The 24,747-nt window shown below is 38.7% G+C and overlaps 1 protein-coding gene across 1 annotated transcript in view; it reads right to left on the bottom strand.

Annotated features, from left to right (window-relative positions):
• Window positions 1-24,747, bottom strand: part of LOC124775720 — a 79,099-nt gene that overhangs the window by 43,951 nt on the left and 10,401 nt on the right. The window contains exon 2 of the mRNA XM_047250546.1: window positions 2,586-2,889. Within this exon, the coding sequence (XP_047106502.1) occupies window positions 2,586-2,889 (304 nt within the window). The remainder of the gene's footprint in view (window positions 1-2,585; window positions 2,890-24,747) is intronic.

Genomic DNA, 24,747 nt, shown 5'->3' with positions numbered 1-24,747 from the left:
TGCATATCGCTGACCCATGACGTTGTCACAGTATATATTCCTCCTATCATTGTTTCTCTTTTCTCAAAGGGTCCCTTTAAATTTCCTACAGATGGCATCTAAATATCCCGTAATCAATGATGCTTCCACAGCGTAGCATTTGTGTTCTTACAGTTTCTGGTTAGACATTTTACAATTTCCGTCAATTTCATGTTTTGACCGTCTGTATTCCCTTTATGTTGCCTTCCTTTATTGCATTTTTATATTTCCTCCTTTCGTCAAATATATTCAACATACGTGTTGCCCAATGATTTCTTGCAGGCCTTGTCTTTTTACCTGTTAGATTCTCCGCTGCGTACACTAGCTCATCTCTCAAAGTTATCCATTCATCCTCTATTCAATCCGTTCCCCTTTTTCAGTCAAACGTTGCCTGATACTATTTTTGCAATCTGAAAAACTTGTTCTTTCAATTTATCCAGATCTCATCTCTTAATTTTTTAGCTTTCTGACATTTCTTCAGTTTTAATCTACCATTCATAACGAATAAAATACTGTCAGAGGCTACAGCAGCCTCAGAAAATGTATTACTGTTTAAGATCTGGTTTCGGAAATCCTGTGTTAACATTATGCCAACGGCCTTGCCGCAACGGTAACTCCGGTTCCCGTCAGATCGCCGAGGTCAACGCCGTCGGACTGGGCTTGTACTTGGAAGGGTTCCCAGCGCTGTTGGCAAGCGGGGTGCACTCAGCCCTTGTGAGACAAACTGAGGAGCTACTTGATTGGGAAGTAGCGGCTCCGGTCTCGTAAACTGACATACGGCCAAGAGAGCAGTGTGCTGACCACATGCCCCTCCTTATCCACATCCAGTGATGCCTGTGAGCTGACGATGACACGGCGGCCGGCCGGTGACGTTGGGCTTTCATGGCCTGTTCGGGGGGAGTTTAGATTTTTGTGATAACATTATAGAATCTATCCAGGTCCATTCCAAGTATAAAGCCTTTAGTCATTATATTCCATAGATTAATTATAACTCAACCCATGTTAGTTTAATTCATCTCGATGGATAAAACAACCGATTTCGGGAACAAACAAGCACCGTGTTTTTCAGAAGGAAGTAGATTAAGTTTCATTCCATTCATTGTCTCATTTTAGATGTACAAGGTTAGTATCAATACTACAATTTTCTGGTGTATCTGGCAGGTGCTGTTACTGTGCAGTGACATCAGAAACCTACGATGTCCATTGTCTTGTTATGGAGTAATTTTATGTGAGGGTAACCGATTTATTCTCTCCGTGGCTGCGTTAAATTAAAATTATCAACAAAAACAAACGACTCAGTTATTGTGTGCATTCAGATCTCTGTAATGACGAGGCCAGAGGAACGCGTTACCAAACTGGCTAAAGACGTTTAATATCAGTCCACATTCAAGGTGACGTTCACACGATGGAACTGCAATATTTTTGGAGACGTACTGAATTTTCTGTCATATTGCCCTGCGGAGGTGTTTGTAGAAAGCAGCTGTTCAAAATGTCGACTTGCATGGTCATGACAACGAACGATGGACTATAACATACTTTTCAACAACGCATTTTATTGCCTAACTTATTCAACGGCTGCAATCAGTTCTTCAGAAGGTTCCACTAGATTTTCGTAAACTAGCTTCGGGCTCTTATCGTGTGACCGAATTGTCTTTATAATTTGAAAATTACGATTAGTGCACGAACGCCCAAACAGTATATCAAATGACATTCAAGCATTGATGATATTGTGCGTCAATGCCTACTAATTGTGGTGTGTCGTAAGGATACGAATTATTACTGTCTATGGTCTACAAAAACCGTAAGGGTATCTTCAAGAAAAACTTTGTTGATGACGTCTTCAGTTTCTCGTGTAAGATAGTTGCTGACTAACGGAGACCACGAATTCAATGTATCGTACCACCCCACACCAAACTGTGACGGTTTGGCAGCAGCATTGCCATACGCCATGTAAGCAGGTAATTTTTTTGGTTTACAGGTTCAGTTCCATTGGGAATCTGCTCAAAAGTGAAGTCAAATTACTCGTGAACAAAAAGAACATGTATTATTACTGTATCTATAACTACATTACACTTTAATTATGTTGGTAAACATGCAATAATTTTAATTTTACTGTAAATAGCAAGGATCACTCTCATCAATAAAAAGTGAAGATGTTTACTTGGTCCAATTTTTGTTCTACCAACTCTGAGACACAATCAAATGGAGCTACAAGTAAGACTCTGTCTGAAAAATACACCAAGAGAAGATACAACATTCAAACTTCTTTGTGCAATTTAGTAACAGAATGATATTTCAACTACATTCACATATGCTTGTGAATATCTTTTAATGGCTGCTGAATTTAAATCTTGGCCTCTTTTAAAGTCAACGATTCCAAGATTAGTCCTTACAATATAACTTTATATCTTTCAAGTAAAAAAATAAATGGCACCTACGGCTTTTTCAAAAATATACCGGAAGGAATACATAATATTATAAAATTCCTTTGCTAACGAAAATTGGCGACAGATATTTAATGTAGGACAATGAATACGGATTCCTGAATGACTTAACGACAACTTTGCCAAACTTCTCTGGATCATTGACCGCTTTTGCATACTCTGCGCCGTGTTCCTCGGAGGTGAGGACAAATCCGCTCATGATACTGAAGTAAACACCGATGACTAAGCAGTAATCCATGTCCTTCTTCAGCTCCTCGAAGGTGTAGGCCTCTGCCTGCTGTTCCATGCCCAGACGCCGCAGCAGGCCCACCAGCGTGCTGTGGTACTCGCGCAGCAGGTCCTCCACGTGGTGCCGATGGACGTCTTCGCTGGCGCTCGAGTACAGGAAGTACAGCAGATCCGAGGCCGGGCTGGTTACTGATGAACACTGTAATTCCACCAAACAGTCAGCTATTAGGAAAATTTCTAGAGATTGAGAGATTCTCAGATGTAAAGGGGGCCTAATCTTTCTTGTTATTTTTCTGTTTCTTTCATAACTACATTTCACGTTCGTATATGGTCAGTCTTTGGTGTGACGTTATAAGCGCGTGACGGCGTGTGAGATCGCTCTCTAAGTTTTCATCTATTTTTAGGTTGCAGATATATATTTTAACGGTTTTTGTGATAATATTTACTATGTAAGTGACTTATTAGTGGTTTCTTCATTCACCTCTGCCTTTCTTGTGTTGTGATCTGATATTTGTGAGTGTTTCGTATAGAGCAACTTGACCTCTTACCCGTGTTTACATTCCGCGCTGACCAGTTGCAGCTGTAGCGGCGCATCGAAAGCTAAGTACTAATTAATTGTTTGTGTATAGTAGTTTATTTAGGAACTTTAGTAGTCTTCAACCGGTGTTCTTGGTGTTTTCCGGTGAAATAACTTCAGAAGAAATTTTTGCGAACTGCTTTCAGTTTCGTTACTGTCATTAGACGTTTGATTTTCTTTCTGTGTTAGTATTTTGTTATATTCTCATTTGCTGTTGATTAATACTGTCAATAATAGTAGTTACTTTCCTTGTAGAGCAAGTTTGTGATTACTGTAGTCAGTTTTCAACATCTTCTTATTGTAGTAGCGGAACTTAGATAAAGTTGTTTTCTTGTTTCAATAACTGTAAAATTTTACCATGAGTGAGAAGTGTGGGCTTTGCCGTAGGTTCGTGAGTAGTGGATTGCGGTGTGAGACTTGTTCGAAGTATTTTCACTGGGGGGAATGCAGTGGGGAAGCCAGTGGGCATTCTGGTGAGATCCTCTCCTGGAACTACAGGTTATGTAGCAAGAGTAAGTTGATAGAGGAGCAGGAGCGTATGATCTGTGCCCTTCAGGTGCAGTTGAAAAACGCACAGGAGGAGCTAGATAGAATGAGGAGGGAGAAGGGGGTTGGGGAATGGGAGCTGGCTGTTGGCAAGATATTTGCTAGGAGAAGGAGATTTTCAGATAGTTTTACTATTGTTGTTTGTAATAGATATGACCAACTGTCAGTGTCTAGTGGAGCGGAATCTCTAGTAGTTGTAGATGTAGGAAGTATGCAGCAGACCTCAGCAGTTACGGTGGCTAGGACAGTTGCAAAGTCTAAGAGAAAGAAGAAGGTTCTGCTGTTAGGTAGTTCTCATGGTAGAGGTGTAGGCCAGCAGTTGCAGGAAGTTTTGGGGAGTGAGTACCAGGTCACCAGCATTGTGAAGCCTAATGCAGGATTGGCTCAGGTGACTTTTAACATAGCGGGGGGTTATGTAGGGATTTTACAAAAGAGGATCAGGTAGTGATTGTGGGTGGGGCTGGTAATAGTATTGATAGGGATGGGGAGTATGACATAGACGGTGACCTGCAAAAGACAGCCAGTCAGACTGGCAACACGAATGTGCATTTCGTGGAACTGTTTCAGCGTCACGATCGGCCTCATCTTAATACAGCCGTCAGGCGTAATAACATGAGACTTGGGGGTGCGCTGATGACAGAAGGCATGAGTCACATTTCAGTGGTGTTGGTGGAGTCTATCAGCAGGACGGGTTTCACTAGACATGGCCTGCACCTCAACAGGTATGGAAAGGGGAAGTTGGCAAAGCTTATAGGTGACAGCATAGGTGGGGATGGTGGGATCACTCATGGGAAAAATCCGGTAGTTGTGGGTGTTAGAGCTGTACCTTTCTTAGATTGAAGTCAGCTGACAGGTATTCCTGCTTAAGGGAAGTCTCTCTAACAAAGAAACCACTTTCGACAAAGCTTAGGTATCCGATTAACGAGGGAATTAGTATATCTCATCAAAACATACAAGGCATTAGAGATAAAGTTAGTGAACTGCTTATAGATGTTGACTCTGAAATTATTGTTATATCTGAACACTTCTTAAATAAGGAGATAATTCAGAGGCTTCCTTTACCAGGATACAGGTTGGCTGGCAGCTTTTCTAGGAGCTCTTTGCGGTGTGGGAGAGTAGCCATGTATGTCAAAAACGGTATCCCATTTGAGTCAATTGATGTTTCAAAGTACTGCACTGAAAAGGTGTTTGAATGTTGTGCAGGTGTGGTTAAATTTAGTGGAGCTAAACTTCTTACTGTTGTTATTTATAGATCCCCAGACTCCGATTTCACAACATTTTTGCTAAAGCTAGAGGAGGTTCTTGGTTCACTTTATAGGAAATACAAAAAGTTAGTTATATGTGGTGACTTCAATATAAATTGTATAAGTGATTGTGCAAGGAAAAGGATGCTGGTAGACCTCCTTAATTCATATAATCTTACGCAAACCGTATTCTTTCCAACGAGAGTGCAAGGGAACAGTAGAACAACCATAGACAATATCTTTGTTCATTCGTCATTACTAGAAGGGCATTCTGTTAGCAAAATGGTGAATGGCCTTTCAGATCATGATACACAAATTTTAAGTCTAAAAGATTTTTGTGCTGCAACACATGTTAAATATAGTTACCAACTTTTTAGGCAAGCTGATCCAGTTGCTGTAGAGACTTTTGTAAACCTTATCAAGGAACAAGAGTGGCAAGATGTTTATAGCGCTGATACAGTAGACGATAAATATAATGCTTTCCTCAAGACTTTTCTCGTGCTCTTTGAAAGTTGCTTTCCGTTAGAACGTTCAAAACAGGGTACTAGCACAAACAGGCAGCCTGGGTGGCTGACTAAAGGTATAAGAATATCTTGTAGAACAAAGTGGCAATTATATCAAAACATTAGAAACAGTCACAATCTAAATGCAGTAGCCAATTACAAACAGTATTGTAAGGTGCTTAAAAAGTTATTAGGAAGGCAAAAAGTATGTGGTATGCAGATAGAATAGCTAAGTCTCAGGATAAAATTAAAACCATATGGTCAGTCGTAAAGGAAGTGGCTGGTCTGCAGAGACAGATCGAGAATATAGAATCAGTGCGTAGTGGGAATGTCCATGTTACTGATAAGTCGCATATATGTACAGTATTTAATAATCACTTTCTGAATATAGCGGGTGAACTAAATAGAAACCTAGTCCCAACAGGGAATCATATAGCGCTGTTAGAAAAAAGTGTTCCGAGACTGTTACCTGAAATTCTCCTCCATGATACTGACAAGAGGGAGATTGAGTTAATAATTAAATCACTAAAGACCAAGAACTCTCATGGATATGACGGGGTATCTAGCAGAATACTGAAGTATTGTTCCATGTATGTTAGCCCAGTACTTAGCCATATCTGTAACTTTTCCTTTACGAGTGGTCGGTTTCCTGACCGATTAAAGTAGTCGGTAGTGAAGCCACTTTATAAAATGGGAGACAGGGATAATGCTGACAATTATAGACCTATTTCTATGCCATCGGTGTTTGCTAAAGTTATCGAGAGGGTTGTATATACAAGGTTACTGCAGCATTTAAATTCACATAATTTGCTGTCAAATGTACAGTTTGGTTTTAGAAATGGCTTAACAACTGAAAAAGCTATAGTCTCTTTTCTCTGTGAGGTTTTGGACGGATTAAATAAAAGGTTGAGAACGTTAGGTGTTTTCTTTGATTTAACGAAAGCTTTTGACTGTGTTGACCACAAAATATTACTGCAGAAGTTGGAACATTATGGAGTAAGGGGAGTAGCTTACAATTGGTTCGCCTCTTACTTTAAGAACAGAAAGCAGAAGGTAATTCTCCGCAATATTGAGAGTGATAATGATGTTCAGTCCCAATGGGGCACTGTTAAATGGGGCGTTCCCCAAGGATCGGTGCTGGGGCCACTGATGTTTCTTATTTATATAAATGATATGCCTTCTAGTATTACAGGTGATTCAAAAATATTTCTGTTTGCTGATGACACCAGCTTGGTAGTGAAGGATCTTGTGTGTAATATTGAAACATTATCAAATAATGTCGTTCATGAAATAAGTTCGTGGCTTGTGGAAAATAATTTGATGCTAAATCACAGTAAGACTCAGTTTTTATAGTTTCTAACTCACAGTTCAACAAGAACTGATATTTTAATCAGACAGAATGGGCATGTTATAAGCGAGACGGAACAGTTCAAGTTCCTAGGTGTTTGGATAGATAGTAAGCTGTTGTGGAAAGCCCATGTCCAGGATCTTGTTCAGAAACTAAATGCCGCTTTATTTACCATTAGAACAGTATCTGAAATAAGTGACATTTCAACACGAAAAGTAGTCTACTTCGCATATTTTCATACGCTTATGTCATATGGTATTATTTTTTGTGGTAATTCTTCTGATTCAAAAAGGGTATTTTTGGCTCAAAAACTGGCTGTTCGAGCTATGTGTGGTGTAAGTTCGAAAACCTCTTGTCGATCCCTATTCAATAGTCTGGGAATTTTGACATTGCCCTCACAGTATATATTTTCTTTAATGTCGTTTGTTGTTAGCAATATTAGCTTATTCCCAAGAGTTAGCAGCTTTCACTCAGTTAATACTAGGCAGAAATCAAATCTGCATGTGGAATGCACTTCCTTGACTCTTGTGCAGAAAGGAGTGCACTATTCTGCTGCATCCATTTTCAATAAGCTACCACAAGAACTCAAAAATCTTAGCAGTAGCCCAAACTCTTTTAAGTCTAAACTGAAGAGTTTCCTCATGGCTCACTCCTTCTAATCTGTCGAGGAGCTCCTGGAAGAGCTGAAAAAATTAAGCAAATTCCAGTGTTTCATTCTTGATTTTCTGTATTTAAACTAACGACGTGTCAGCTGAATATGTTTCTTATATTTCATATTATCTGTTTCTACAATCGTGTTATAATTTCATGTATTGAATCGTTCCATGACCGTGGAGACTTCTCCTTAATGTGGTCCCACCGAACAATAAATACATAAATAAATAAATAAAAATAAATTAATGTCAAACGTCCAGTGCTGGTTTAAAATGATGGGCCCTGCAAGACCACTGAAAGCGTGTGGCCGCTCTATAGGTAAACAGGTGCAAGTAGAAGTAGTTGAAGTGGAGTGTGAAGTTGAGAAACAGACATACGTATCAATCACGACAAAGAACACCAGAACATGTCACTGGTACCGACTAGCAAAAAATGTACCCAGAGCCGCTTGTCATAAAATCTGAAAACTTTTCCATCATTCACCACAAAACTAACATGACTTGCATTCCCTTTCCCTTGCAGAAATCCTGAGAATGCTCTTAGTTGTAAGAGCAATTTCTGCCGATATAGAACTTGGTATCGTACAAAGACACAACCAACATGTATGACGTCATTCACATACGGTGGTGTTACCGATGGAGTGCATAACAACACAATTAAATAACTATCGATAAATCGAAAGACTAAATTCAAATAATATATCGATAAAGCAGCTCAAATTTCGAAATGCACAGATGTAGGGGAAAAAATAACTAATACCGACTCAGAACGCTGGTTAAATGCTAGAACCCTTACAACTTAATCACGCTCAACGCCTCAACAACAGTAAAGCTGGGCAACAGCTCGATCTGAAGTGAAGAATGAACGAATGCAGCAATGTGCAACTCTGCTCATATACAGACACCATAAAAAAGTTTTGCATCACCCCAGTTCCCAGAACTCTGCAGAGTCCCTTTGACTGTTAAGAGATGTCACTTAAGCTTCCCAAAGAGGTCAACAACTATGCATGCGCAGCGCCTATTAGACGGATGAGGTCCGACAGCCGATCAGTTCCAATCATTGCACCAGGAAGGAGGAACACGGCTCCTTCTTGCAGCGGTGTACCGTAGGTCTCTAGAAGAGCGTAGCGTTCCAAAGGATTGGAAAGGGGCACAGGTCAACCCCGTTTTCAAGAAGGGACGTCGAACAGATGTGGAGAACTATAGACCGATATCTCTAACGTCGATCAGTTGTAGACTTTTGGAACACGTATTATGTTCGAGTATAATGACTTTTCTGGAGACTAGAAATCTATTCTGTAGGAATCAGCATGGGTTTCGAAAAAGACGGTCGTGTGAAACCCAGCTCGGGCTATTCGTCCACGAGATTCAGAGGGCCATAGACATGGATTCACAGGTAGATGCCGTGTTTCTTGACTTCCGCAAGGCGTTTGATACAATTCCCCACAGTCGTTTAATGAACAAAGTAAGAGCATATGGACTATCAGACCAATTGTGTGATTGGATTGAAGAGTTCCTAGATAACAGAACGCAGCATATCATTCTCAATGGAGAGAAGTCTTCTGAAGTAAGAGTGATTTCAGGGGAGTGTCATAGGACCGCTGCTATTCACAATATACATAAATGACCTGGTGGATGACATCGGAAGTTCACTGAGGCTTTTTGCAGTTGATGCTGTGGTGTATCGAGAGGTTGTAACAAAGGAAAATTGTACTGAAATGCAGGAGGATCTGCAGCGAATTGACGCGTGCTGCAGGGAATGGCAATTCAATCTCAATGTAGACAAGTGTAATGTGCTGCGAATACATAGAAAGATAGATCCCTTATCATTTAGCTACAAAATAGCAGGTCAGCAACTGGAAGCAGTTAATTCCAACAATTATCTGGGAGTACGCATTAGGAGTGTTTTAAAATGGAATGATCATATAAAGTTGACCGTCGGTAAAGCAGATGCCAGACTGAGATTCATTGGAAGAATCCTAAGGAAATGCAATCCAGAAACAAAGGAAGTAGGTTACAGTACGTTTGTTCGCCCACTGCTTGAATACTGCTCAGCAGTGTGGGATTCGTAACAGATAGGGTTGATAGAAGAGATAGAGAAGATCCAACGGAGAGCAGCGCGCTTCGTTACAGTATCATTTAGTTATCGCGAAAGCGTTACGGAGATGATAGATAAACTCCAGTGGAAGACTCTGCAGGAGAGACGCTCAGTAGCTCGGTATGGGCTTTTGTTAAAGTTTCGAGAACATACCTTCACCGAAGAGTCAAGCAGTATATTGCTCCCTCCTACGTATATCTCGCGAAGAGACGATGAGGATAAAATCAGAGAGATTAGAGACCACACAGAAGAATACCGACAATCCTTCTTTCCACGAACAATACGAGACTGGAATAGAAGGGAGAACCGATAGAGGTACTCAGGGTACCCTCCGCCACACACCGTCAGGTGGCTTGCGGAGTATGGCTGTAGATGTAGATGTCTGTAGTTCAACCATGCTTAGAGAATCAATACCGCGGTTCAATCGCGTCCGCATCGTTACTTTGTGCCAGGAGGGCTCTCAACCAGGAAAGTGTTCAGGTGTCTCGGAGTGAACCAAAGCGATGTTGTTCGGACATGGTGCAGACACAGAGAGAATGGAACTGTCGATGACGTGATCCGCTCAAGCCGCCCAAGGGATACGACTGCAGTGGTTGAGTGCTGCCAACGGATTATGGCTCGGAGGAACCCTGGCAGCAACGCCACCATGTTGAATAATGCCTTTAGTGCAGCCACAGAACGTCGTGTTACGACTCAAACTGTGCGCAATAGGCTGCATGAAGCGCAAATTCACTCTCGGAGCACATGGCGAGGTCCATCTTTGCAACCACGACAGCATGCAGCGCAGTACAGATCGCCCTAACAACATGCCGAATGGACCGCTCAGGATTGGCATCACGTTCTCTTCACCGATGAGTGTCGTTTATTCCTTCAACCAGACAATCGGCGGAGACGTGTTTGGAGGCAACCGGGTCAGGCTGAACTCCTTAGAGACACTTCCCAGCGAGTGCAGCAAGGTGGAAGTTCCCTGATTTTTGGGGTGGCATTACATGGGGTCGACGTACGCCGCTTGTGGTCACGGAATGGGCCGTAACGGCTGTACGATACGTGAATGCCTTCGTCCGACCGATAGTGCAACCATATCGGCAGCATATTGGCGAGGCATTCGTCTCCGTGGACGACAATTCTCGCCCCAATCGAACACATATTGTGAATGACTTCCTTCAGCATAACGATATCGCGCGACTAGAATGGCCAGCATGTTCTCCAAACATGAACCCTATCGAAGATGCCTGGGGTAGACTGAAAAGCTGTTTATGGACGACGTGACCCACCAACCACTCTGAGGGATCTATGCCGAATGGCCGTTGAGGAGTGGGACAATGTAGACACACAGAGCCTTGATGAACTTGTGGATATTATGAAAAGACGAAAACAGGCATGCATAAATGCAAGAGGACGTGCTACTGGGTATTGGAGGTTCCGCTGTGTACAGTAACCTGGACCATCACCTCTGAAGGTCTCGCTGTATGGTCGTACAACATGCAATTTGTGGTTTAATAAGTAGTAAAAAGGGTGGAAGTGATGTTTATGTTTATCTCTATTCCAATTTTCTGTACAGGTTCTGGAACTCCCGGAACCCAGGTGATGCTAAACTTTTTTTGATGTGTGTGTTAATAAGAAAAGCAACGTGTAATTAAGACGACACGTAAACATATCCTAGAGTAGCAGAATGCAGAGTGCCATGGCAGCGATAATCTCAGGGATTATGACTCCCACAGACACTGCAGTAGCACCGTTTCTTTTACTCGAAGGCCGCCCATCACCATGTCACTGAAATCAACATGTAATAGCACAAAAGATAGCTTTTAGTGTGGATTTCATGAAGGATCTCGATTATGTTACTGATTTTTCTCGAAGAGACTGTCAAATTAAATTTCCGCTAAAATAAGAAGTTTCAGGAAACTGGAACAATGTTGGACAAGAAAAGGGTCTAGATAACCAACACTTTTAACGGAAGTAAATCAACGGATAACGAAAGAATCAATTCAGCTCATCGACGAAAGAAGAAAGTATAGAAATGCTCAAGAAAATTCAGGTATACAGAAATACATGTCACTTAGGACTGAAATAAATAGGAAGTGTAAGGAAGTCATTGTGAAATGCCTACATGAAAAATGTGAAGAAACTGAAAAATAAATGATTGCCGGATGGAGATACTCAGGATATACAAAACTGAAAACAGCCTTGGGTGAAATAAAAAGCAAGGGTGATAACATTAAGAGTGCAATAAGGATGCCACTGTTAAATGCAGAGGATATAGCTCATTGGTGGAAAGAGTAAATTGAGGGCTTCTATGACGGGTAGGCCTTGTCTGATGACGTAATAGAGGAAGAAACAGGAATCGACGGGGAAGATGTAGGGGATGCAGTAATAGAATCAGAGTGTGAAGAAGGCTTGGAAGACTTAAGATCAAATAAACCTATAGGGTAAAAAAAGGCGAGGCATTGCAGCGTCTCTGACCAGAGAGCCTTTTATCGTAGTTAGTCTGCGCTTGACCGCGCGAGTGTTGCGAGCAGTTCGCTAGTAGTAGTCGTGCAGTGCAGTGCAGTAGTAATCGTCATGTAGAGCAGTTCGCTAGTTGTCGCTATGCAGAGGAGTACTCTGTCAGTAGTCGTTGCGAGCGGTAGCTCTGTTCAGTTGCGTGCAGTATGTCGGTAATAGCAGTCGAGTGGAGATGTGTGTATGAGCAGTCGGCGAGCGTCGACATGGCACTCTGGTCAAGAGGCTGAATGATGTATATTATTATTTAAGGTAATGATCAGATAATGTAAAGTTTATTTATTGTAATTAATCTCCAACAAATGCCCCAATAATAATTTTTATTTCAAAAGCATTTTTCAAAAAATTTTATTTTTTTATTGAACTAACGAATTCGTTGCACTTCCCATTTCATTCCACTTCTTTTAAAGAAAAATTTCAGTAAAATCACAAAAAAAAAGGAATATTATTATTTGCAATGCAGTTCCTCCAAGCCGCGCACAAGAATAAGAGCAGAAATTTGACATCCAGTTATACTGAGGTAAGAATTTAATTCTGATTGTTTTATACAGGGCCAAAGACCGATATTTCGGTTTAATTGAATTTTCTTATCACTGAATAGACTTTAATTTTTCGTGAAGAACTTATATTTGAGTCAGATTGCTAATTTTTGTTTAATTGTCATTGTCAGTAGATTTCATTGTGGCGAGGTTACACTTAGCGCAATGTCCATTAGTATTCTTAAATAATATTGTCTTTTTCTTTAAAAAATTTGTGGGGAGGTTACACTTGGCGACACCCAGTCCAGGATCGTATTTCGTTGAGAGTCTTTTGAACAACAGTCAGATATCTGCTCTTATTTGCTTAGATATAATTAGGATTTGGCGCAACGCTTTTATTAACTTGTGACTTTCTTTCTACAGGTAAACGGCAATTCGTTGCTCTGTTGTATTTGTGTGTTGCTTTTGCATTGTGCTTATTTATTTTGTGAAAAATTGTGACTATTGTAAAAATGCCGCGAAAGACTGTGAATAGTGTATCGCGAGGTATTTTGAATGAAATTACCGACTTAAACAGCGTGACCGATAGTAATTATGACACGCAGTGTGATGATGACAATCCTGCGTTCACTAACAATCAGTGCATTACAACCATTAATGATGACTTTTATCTTAATGATGAACAAACGAACTCAATTGTCTCTTCTGTTAATTTGACGACAATTGATGACGCGGGACGCTCCATTGTAATGAGCGCTACCCAGCTTAACACACCCGATTTGGAAAACTCAAGTAACGTACAGACAAATTTGTGTAATGAAAATGAACAGGGTACACAAAGTACGACGGATTTATTTAATTCCGAAATAGTGAGTGACAGTGTAGGTCCGACTGATAATCCTTTTTGTAAATTGCAGAATGACCAAATGGTCACACAAAGCGCGACAATTCCAGGTACACAATCAAACAGCACAGATAATGGAGTAGGTAATGCTACATTTGATTTGAATCAATTTATGGCAATAATGCTACAATTTAAGAACGATATTGGTGTAGATATCAAACAACAGAGTGAGAAAACTGACAACAATCTCAAACAACTCAGTGAACAGGTCAAACAACAGAGTGTAGATAACAAACAATTTAAAGAGAATTTCAAACAACTTAGTGAACAGCTCAGACAACAAAATGAAATATTAGACGACAATTCCAGACAGTTAAATGAAAAATTAGACGACAATTCCAGACAGCTTGGCGAACAAATTAGAGCCGTTGCCGCGCAATGCCATGACACTCAGGAACAGTTGCGCGTGGAAATTGAAACTTGTTCACAAAAAAATAGCGAAGAAATTAAGTATGTTGCGCAAGAATTAAAAGAAATGCAAACAGCCGCAACAGAAACACTTAGAGTGGAAATTAGTACTGTCGCTAAACAATGCTCTGAAAAGGCTACACAATTACGGGACGAGTTTAAAGCAATGACAGCAGAACTTTCGCGCACAATGGATGAAAAGATCGACGCGAAATTCGACCAACAGAACACTCAGATTGACGAACGCTTTATCTTCACATACAAAACAGTGATACGCGTTTCCGCAAATTTATTCAGGATCAAAACAAAGTGAAACGACAAGTAATGGAAACAATCACAGCACAGAGACAGGAAGACAAACGTAAAATGTTCGCGAAAGCGAAGACGTATGTAGACAATAATATTACTACAGTGTCCGACAAAATTAATGCCATAGAACAGTTGAACGCGGAGTTACGCGATGAAATTTCTGATCTTAAATCAAAAACAGATACACACACAGTAAATATTCAAACAGTGACAGACAGATTCGAACAATTAGAACTAACACAGGATTGCGATGTCATCAAAGCTGATGTTAAAAAACTGAGCGAAACTACGCGTAAGTTGCAAAAACAGATTAATGCCACTGACACTAAAACCGATGATCAGGCAAAAATACTGACTGAAAAATATGATGAATTGGCCAGTCGTATTGGTGCTATCGAAAGTGCTAATGACAATAAATCAGACGATACTTCACCGGTTTCATTTAACCAAACACCTGAATTTCAAAATTTACAGCAGACAATTAATGAGATCGATTCATCTAATAACACGTTGCGTAGAAAGTTATCGAGTTTACAACAAGAAGTAACAGAGATGAAAACTATTTCAGTCACCAATACGTCACAGAATCCACCACTTTGCGAACATTTATCTGACTCACGCAGCGTGTATAATGTGAGCAATTTACAGAGACTACGAGACGTAAAATCCGAAAAGCCACGCGACTTAAAATCTGAAAAGCTATGCAACTTGAAATCCGAAATGACACAGACGAACAGATTCACACACAAACCTGAACGTGGTCTCAAACTGAGTGACGAGAATTTAGATTTCGAGCAGTTTGCATTTGTAAGAAAATGTAAAGAATTTAATAATGACAGAACACAGGTACACGCTTTGAGCTGTATACGACAATTTGTTCTTATGCTTTCACCGGTATTGCCTGTAATGCAGACGCTAGCTTTGAACCAGATGCGACAATTTATTTTTGTATTTACAACAGCATTGCCTATAATGCAGAAATTGGAATTAACATGGATACAACAATTTTCTTTTGGATTTTTACCGCAATTGCTTGCAACGCAAAAGCTAAAATTTATTTGCAGTACGTAAAAGACCTCAGGGGATTCATTACGCTTTAATTAATATGTGCCGTAGCGAGCATAGGGCCCCGAGCTGTAGTAGTGCTGTTTCATCTTTAGTTTTCTGCACTGCTGCCTTTTCTTCTACTATCCTTTATATCTATCAAAACTGCTCTTTAACTATTGCTCTATCTAGAATTAAGAAACATTGTAATGAAAACCCGATATGACAAACTTTTACCGAATGTGACAATTTTTATTAAGCACTCCCGTAATGACAACTACCGCCGTAATTTTAATAACAGATAAAATCGTAATCATCAGTATGTGTAAAATTAACAGTAAACGCATTTTTTTGTAACAATAGATGTTTTTCACTACAATAACATGAAAGTCAGCCGCTTAGCATACCTAACCAACAATGCAGTCTACAAGGTCAACCAAACTTTAATGTTTCGCCGCGTGCACGTATAGTCCCAGCTCCAACAAATAGTAACGCATGGCAGCAAAGAAATAACTACGTACAGATAACACACTATTTCAACTCGTATCGCAATGCGCCGTATAGAAATTACTATCATGACAGACGTAAAAATAACGAGCACAATTTTCAGCGTACATTTAATAACAGTCGATCTTATGAGCAGCAATAACATCAGCAACAACAAATAATCATGAATGGAACAGACAATAGGTGTCATCCATAGCGTAACACGTCAATAAGAAATAAAAGAACAGTTCGTATAGTGGATGTGCCACAACATTCTCCCGTAAATAACAGCACGTACGATAGAATTTAACCAGATACAGTACAGATTGCATATTACAGTAACGCAAACATTACTTTTGACACGCAGAATTTTGTTCACGAGAATGTTATTTGAAACATGCTTTGTTGAATGCTCCACTTTTATCGCACCCAGATCTTACCAGAAATTTTTTCATTGCCACTGACAGTTCCAATACCGCTTTAGGCGTACATATTTTCCAAGAAATTGAAGAAGATGGTTCAATAGTAATTAAAAACATCGCATTTGCAAGCCGCATTTTGTCACCTGCTGAACGAAATTACTCCGTTACAGAATTGGAAACATTATGTGTTGTATGGGCTTTTACGAGATTTAGGCATTTTCTTTATGGCAGACATACCACCGTCTACACAGACCACAGAGCGATACAATTTTTGCTTTCAGCTAAATTTACTCACGATAGATTAAGTAGATGGAAACTGTATTTACAGGAATTTAATTTTACGATTGTCCACATTCCCGGCACACAAAATGTTATAGCAGACGCACTATCGCGTTCTCTGAGCAACAATCAGCAAGACGTAGCAACCAACTTCTGCAAAACAAATTTCAGTGTCATGTACATTCAGCAAGTTGCATTTGAAAACTTTATTTCATCGTCATTACAGGACATAGCACAAGAGCAAAATAAAGACAGTGTGTGGAAAGAAATGAAACACCTTTGGCTAGATAAGAATAATGTTACGATTAGGAACCACTACACTGTACGCAATGACATTCTGTTTCGCCGCTCTCATCCTGACAGCAACAATTGGTTATTATGCATACCTGACGAACTGGTTAACAAATTAATTTGGTACACTCATTTAAGTTACGCACATTACAGAGCACGAAAATGTTTTCTTATACTGAGACAGAACTGTTATTTTACCAACATGGAGAAACGTATTCGACGAGTTTTAGCGTCTTGTAAAATTTGCCAGAAAGCTAAATCAGACACCACTTCACATATTCCTCCTTTATATCCCATTATACCTGTTAAATTAAGACATATGGCCGCTGTAGATATTTTTGGTCCGATTCCCAGAACTAACAGAGGTTTTTGCTACATCTTTGTCGCTGTTGAGCTCACTTCAAAATTTGTTACTTTCACTCCGTTACGCAAAGCTACTGCTAAAACTGTTTCGAAAGCATTTGTAAAACATTTTCTATTTCATGTAGGGGATGTGATGAAAGTAATTTCTGACAATGGATCACAATTTCGATGTGGCGTATGGACACGCATGTTACGAGCCAGAAACATTTCTCCGATTTATATATCCAAGTACCATGCTTCTTCGAACCCCTGTGAAAGATTAATGAAAGAAATTGGTAAGCTGTGCCGAATATACTGCCACAAAAGACATATTGATTGGGATACACACATACTCTCATTCCAAGATGTAATTAATTCCATTCCAAATGAATCCAATATGCTATCTCCGTCTGTTATACTGAAAAACGTTGAACCACCAAACAAAATCAAAGAATTAGTAAAATTCCCCAAATGTCGGCGACTAAGACACCATGAAATAATTGACATTGCGCTGACCAACATCAAACGTGCCGCAGAGCGCCGGAGAAGACAGCAAAAACAGGTTTGTACACGCCGCGACTTTCACGTTGGACAGAAGATATTAATACGTACACACTATTTATCCAGTAAATTAAAAGGTAAGTGCAGTAAATTTGAACTTCTATACGCAGGTCCATATCGGATTCGCAGCATCCCTCACCCCAATGTTGTACACGTCGAAACTTTGAGAACCAGAAAATCGAAAGGCAATCACCATATCTCAAACATTAAACCGTTTATTGAGTGAAACCACTGTATGATTCAACACACTATGATGCCATTTACTAATGCAATTATTTCACCTGACTAATTACTGATGATTATCGTATTTTTTCTTGGCAAGTGCCCGGCAAGGTAAGGTTAGCAGGTCGCTTTTCTTGTCGTTACACATCAGACCGTGCATATTTTTCCAGATGAACTTACGTATTTTATGAATAATTATGCAATTGTATGTAATGACGTAGTAATTTTATCAAATTCTCTCTCCATTAAAGTCTTTAATTCTCGCCTCTATTAACTATACTACATACAAGCTGAACACAACGAACGTCACATTTTGTCTTTTTTATATACGATTGTATTCCAGTTTTGTTTATATGCACTGTGAAATAGTTAAATAGTTAAGATATAACACACACCAGTTGACTTTGACATTTTTTTTGCCCTATGACATCTCAAGATCGTGACTGTTTTACATTTTTTTGCTGCTGCATTGTGATATTCTGTGTACATTTTTGCATCTGAACACTGTCAATGTCTTGGACATATTACGTTTTCTGTCATGTTATGCTGTATGGTTAATTATGTCACCATAAACCAAACATTATTTAGTGGGTATATGATTTAAATGCAGGACATTAATCTTTGTTCATCAATTTCAGAAAGAAATGATGTATTTAAGAAATAAATTCAACAGAAATGGGAATTTCACCTACGGAATAAACGAAAGGAGATGCGATAACTTTATGAGGAATAGTAAATGGATCAGGATTAACAAGCATTAACAAGAATATACTATACTCATCGTAGAATAGCAGTCTTAACTAATTTTTTCTTTCAGAATACAAGGTGATTGATGCAGGCTGTCAGACAAAACTACACAACTTAGTTTTAGTGATGAAATATGCTAGAGATAAGGAATAGTTGTATAATGAGTAATGAAGTTATTTTTTTTGCAGATGATAATGAATGCTGATGAATAATGATGAAGGAAATGGTATTATGAATAATGAAGTTTTTCTTTACAGGTGATGATAATATTGAAGTTATGATAATATGGATAATGAAGTGATGGATAATGAAGTTTTTTCTTTACAGATGAGGATAGTGTTGAAGTTATGTATTTATGCTACGTAGTTATTTAAGTATTTGTTGAAGTTTGCTTTGACAGCAGGTGTTATATTGCATAGTAGGATGACGGAAAGTTTTGGAAAGGACAGCTATGGAACACATTTTTTATACACATTTCACTACCTGTTAATTCGAAGTTCACTACTTTTCAGCATAGTGTGCGTTTCTTCTTTCAGGTCAATAATCCATTTTGTATTTTTTTTCAAGAGAAATTTTTTATGATACTTACTAAACCTGTTACTTATTATACCTGTTCTAGTACTTGCATTTTAATTTTTACCCATTTGTGTTTATCATTTATGAATGTGATCACACATACTGCCTTGTTACATAATCTTGCTACAGCTGACTCATGACGAATGACGTTACCTATCCTCATTTGCAGCAACAGGTCAAAAGCAAATAGTGTTATGTCTCAGCAATTAATTATCGATCCCAACGCAATGCATTGCTAACAAAAAAAATGTATTACCAGTCCCAAGTAGTGATACCAGTTTGAGAAAATTCTGAATAATACTGATTAGCTCTGAATAGTATGTCACTTGAGTATATATTTAAAATAATGCTTTGTCACTAGCTAATAACTGCCACTGTTTATTGTAATGAGACTACTTGTAATGCCCATGATTATTAATGCTATGACTGTAATTAACTGATTTTTAATAATGACTTCGTAATGATCTGAATAATACTGAATGATGAACTATGTTTTATTCTATTCAATACTTGCTGGCCACTGAGTGCGAATAATTAATGTCAGTCGATGAATTGTTATTAATTATGCCATTAATTAGCTCTTGTTTTCAATGTTCATACTTTGTAATTGGAAATGAATGTGACTGTTTCATAATGCTTTGTAATTAGGAGAAGGCTAATGATTCTTACTATATTAGAATGACAAATGATTAATTAACTGTAATTAGGAAAAGGCTAATGATTATTATTGGAATGACAAATGATTAATTAACTGACACATAATTAATTAACTATGCTATACTTTGTAACTGGAAAAGTATATGATTCTTACTATATTGAAATGACAAATGATGCTATGCTTTGTAATTAGAAGGCTAATGAATCTTAATCACTGTTTAATAATGCTTTGTAATTAGGAGAAGGCTAATAATTCTTACTATATTGGAATGACAAATAATTAATTAACGATGCCATACTTTGTAACTGGAAAGGAATGTGACTGTTTAATAATGCTTTGTAATTAGGAAAAAGCTAATGATTATTACTATTGAAATGACAAATGATTAATTAACTGACACATAATTAATTAACTATGCTATACTTTGTAAATGGAAAAGAATATGATTCTTACTATATTGAAATGACAAATGATGCTATGCTTTGTAATTAGAAGGCTAATGAATCTTAATTACTGTTTAATAATGCTTTGTAATTAGGAGAAGGCTAATAATTCTTACTATATTGGAATGACACATAATTAATTAACTATGCTATACTTTGTAACCGGAAAAGAATATGATTCTTACTATATTGGAATGACAAATAATTAATTAACGATGCCATACTTTGTAATTGGAAATGAGTGTGACTGTTTAATAATGCTTTGTAATTAGGAAAAAGCTAATGATTATTACTATTGGAATGACAAATGATTAATTAACTGACAAATGATTAATTAACTATGCTATCCTTTGTAACTGGAAAAGAATGCGATTATTTCATAATGCTTTGTAACTAGGAAAAGGAGGTTACTGATTCTATGTAAAACAATTCATGAACATTTTTCTGTAATACTACATACTTGGTACAGAAATGTTCAATAACTGGGCTATGAATGCCACAAACTACTCATGAAGACTCTAATTGTCAATATTATGTGACTTAATGTCCTTCACCTCATAAGCTAACTACCCTGAATTACTGCAATGTCCATTTGTCCTGTTTATCCTAGTGATCATGGAGCACTATCTTTGGTTTTGCACTAATTCTACGTTGGTGTGCCTTGTAAGAGCGTGGTGTTGACACGACATGCTGTCCACCACCGTGAGCGATGAAGACGTTATTATGGTCCCACTGTTTGGTGTACCTAATGTACTGCCAAAATGAAAACATGGAACATTACTACGACAGTTCAGTGTCTTGGCTACACTGATAAATTCTGATGGGAAAAGAACTTAAAGTTGTGTCACTTGGTGTTGTACTTCTGTGGCAAGATATGGACTTTCAGAACAGCTGTGTGCAATCTAGAGTGCTACAACCATGATGCAATCCTTCCCTTTCCTATCCTGATTCTTGTCACATAAGGAAAAAATTTTTTTTGGTAACATCATTTCTGTTCGTGGGTTATACATTTTTTTTCGATTCGATGAACTCCAGTGCGAGTACACTTATGTCACTGGTCGACATGATGTTTTGCCATTATGTTTATTTGTTGTGAAAATGCTAAAGACATTTTTTCAGTGCGTGTGCACTTTCGACATGATTTTTTGCTATTATGTTTATTTATTGCCAAAATGCTAAAGACATTTTTCGATTTGTTCTGAAGTACAGTATATGTACACTCTTGTCTTTCATATTGTATATACATTTTTATTTTTAATGATATGTTCTGAACTACAGTGCATGTGCACTTATGTTAGGTGTTAATATGTTTTCTATTGAACTTCAGTGCCTGTGCACTTTTCTCATTTTCCAATATGATTTGTACTCATTCTGTATGTTCAATACTTCAATGCGTATGCACTTATGTCATTTGTTACTAATTGTATATACGTTTCATCATTTACTGATATGTTCTCAACTGCAGTGCATGTGCACTCATGTCACTTGTCAACATAATATTTTTTGCCAGTCTGTTTATTTGTTCTGAATATGCCAAAGAATTTTTTCAGTGCCTGTGCACTTTGTTATCTGTCAAATAATTTGTATATACAGTTTTCTGATTTGCTACTATGTTTTGTACTCACATTTTGTCTTTGTCTGATATATTTTGTACTTAGTGCGTGTGCACAACATTTAATTAATGTACTACATCTAAATATTCTGTAAATTGTAGAAGTTTATTAATTAGAAAAAAATTTTGCCGCGATTGGCAAGTCCAAATGACTCACCATCGCTGCCATATTTTTGCCCCCCCAGTGGAGGGTTATGAAACACGTATGTAACGTAGCAGCGATGGCGAGGCATTGCAGCGTCTCTGACCAGAGAGCCTTTTATCGTAGTTAGTCTGCGCTTGACCGCGCGAGTGTTGCGAGCAGTTCGCTAGTAGTAGTCGTGCAGTGCAGTGCAGTAGTAATCGTCATGTAGAGCAGTTCGCTAGTTGTCGCTATGCAGAGGAGTACTCTGTCAGTAGTCGTTGCGAGCGGTAGCTCTGTTCAGTTGCGTGCAGTATGTCGGTAATAGCAGTCGAGTGGAGATGTGTGTATGAGCAGTCGGCGAGCGTCGACATGGCATTCTGGTCAAGAGGCTGAATGAGGTATAAGGTAATGATCAGATAATGTAAAGTTTATTTATTGTAATTAATCTCCAACAAATGCCCCAATAATAATTTTTATTTCAAAAGCATTTTTCAAAAAATTTTATTTTTTTATTGAACTAACGAATTCGTTGCACTTCCCATTTCATTCCACTTCTTTTAAAGAAAAATTTCAGTAAAATCACAAAAAAAAGGAATATTATTATTTGCAATGCAGTTCCTCCAAGCCGCGCGCAAGAATAAGAGCAGAAATTTGACATCCAGTTATACTGAGGTAAGAATTTAATTCTGATTGTTTTATACAGGGCCAAAGACCGATATTTCGGTTTAATTGAATTTTCTTATCACTGAATAGACTTTAATTTTTCGTGAAGAACTTATATTTGAGTCAGATTGCTAATTTTTGTTTAATTGTCATTGTCAGTAGATTTCATTGTGGCGAGGTTACACTTAGCGCAATGTCCATTAGTATTCTTAAATAATATTGTCTTTTTCTTTAAAAAATTTGTGGGGAGGTTACAAGGGATACAAACATTCCATCATTGTGGCAACTGGCAATAGAATGAGTGTTCACGTTGGTATGTTGGATGAATGGAACTGGCTGTATACTATCAGAAGAAGACAACAACAGGAGACCATTGCGAATTTCCGCACAATCACCTTAAAAGTCCATGTAGCCAAGCTGCAAGATACACTCGTCTTCGTCAACCGTTAAAATCAACAGTAACAGAACAATGTATTTCCATGGGACACTCCTCGGGACACTACAGAACAAAAATTTTAGCACCAGTTTCCAGCTTTTGGGATTCGGTAATCAAAGAATCGGTAGCAATACGTCTTGTCGATTATCTTATACATCGCGATAACGGCTTTTTAGTGGATAAAAATTGGAATCGTACAATTAAAATTTTCCTGTCACAGAGGACTCTACGGGGTCATTCGACACTCAGGGATTAGATCATCTTTAACTTCCAACACTGAGGACAGCAAATAGACCTCGGCTGTCCCGCGCATTTCATCACGTGAAACATGCGCCGAAAGACGCCAGCACATTTTGCATGCGCGATATTTGGCACAAGTGTAATGAATGCGCCTGGCCTCTTCAGTAGTTGTCTACTCATCTGAAGATGGCCGGACGTCTCTGTGCCCAAATATCGTCGCAGAATGTCAACGATATCAGGCTGCACATCCGAAAATTATTATAAGAGGAAATACGCTGGAAAAATTTCGGAAGTTACATTATCCATATAATTCCGAAGAGAGCAAAAGCCGACAAGTGCGAGAGTTATCCTATAATTAGCTCCACAGCTCATGTACACAAGCTGCTGACCAAAATAATACACAAAGGAATCGAAAAGAAAATCTCTTGAATGATACGTTTGGCTTTAGGAATGATGAAGGCAACAGAGAGGCAGTTCTAACATTGTGAGTGAAACAGGATGCAAGAATGCAGAAAAATGCGTTCGACATTTTAAAACGATGCAAGACGTTCCAAATATTGAAAAAAATAGGTATAAGCTGTAGGGAAAGACGGGTAATATGCAAGACCCAAGAGGTAACAATAAGACTGGAAGACGAACGAAGTGCCTGGATTAAAACGAATGTAAGCGAGGGGTATACTTTCGCCACACTTTTTCAGTCTACACATCGAAGACAGAACGACGGAAACAAAAGGAAGGAACAAGAAACGGTTAAGGCTTCAGGGTGAAAGAACATCAGTGATAAGATTCGCTGATGACATTGTTATCCTCAGTGAAAGTGAAGAATTACAACATGGAATGGATGAACAGTCTAATGACTACAGAATGTGGACTGAGAGTAAACCGAAGAAAGACGAAAGTAATATGAAGTGGGAGAAACGAGAAAAGAGAGAAACTTAACATCATAATTGGTGATCACGAAGTAGATGAAGTAAAGGAGTTCTACTACCTAGGCAGAAAAATAACCCAATACGGACAGAGCAAGCATTGGAAAATATTAATATTACACTCCTGGAAATTGAAATAAGAACACCGTGAATTCATTGTCCCAGGAAGGGGAAACTTTATTGACATATTCCTGGGGTCAGATACATCACATGATCACACTGACAGAACCACAGGCACATAGACACAGGCAACAGAGCATGCACAATGTCGGCACTAGTACAGTGTATATCCACCTTTCGCAGCAATGCAGGCTGCTATTCTCCCATGGAGACGATCGTAGAGATGCTGGATGTAGTCCTGTGGAACGGCTTGCCATGCCATTTCCACCTGGCGCCTCAGTTGGACCAGCGTTC

Source organism: Schistocerca piceifrons, chromosome 2 (assembly GCF_021461385.2).
Source record: "Schistocerca piceifrons isolate TAMUIC-IGC-003096 chromosome 2, iqSchPice1.1, whole genome shotgun sequence".
Taxonomy (NCBI): domain Eukaryota; kingdom Metazoa; phylum Arthropoda; class Insecta; order Orthoptera; family Acrididae; genus Schistocerca; species Schistocerca piceifrons.
This window is presented reverse-complemented; position numbering and strand designations above follow the sequence as displayed.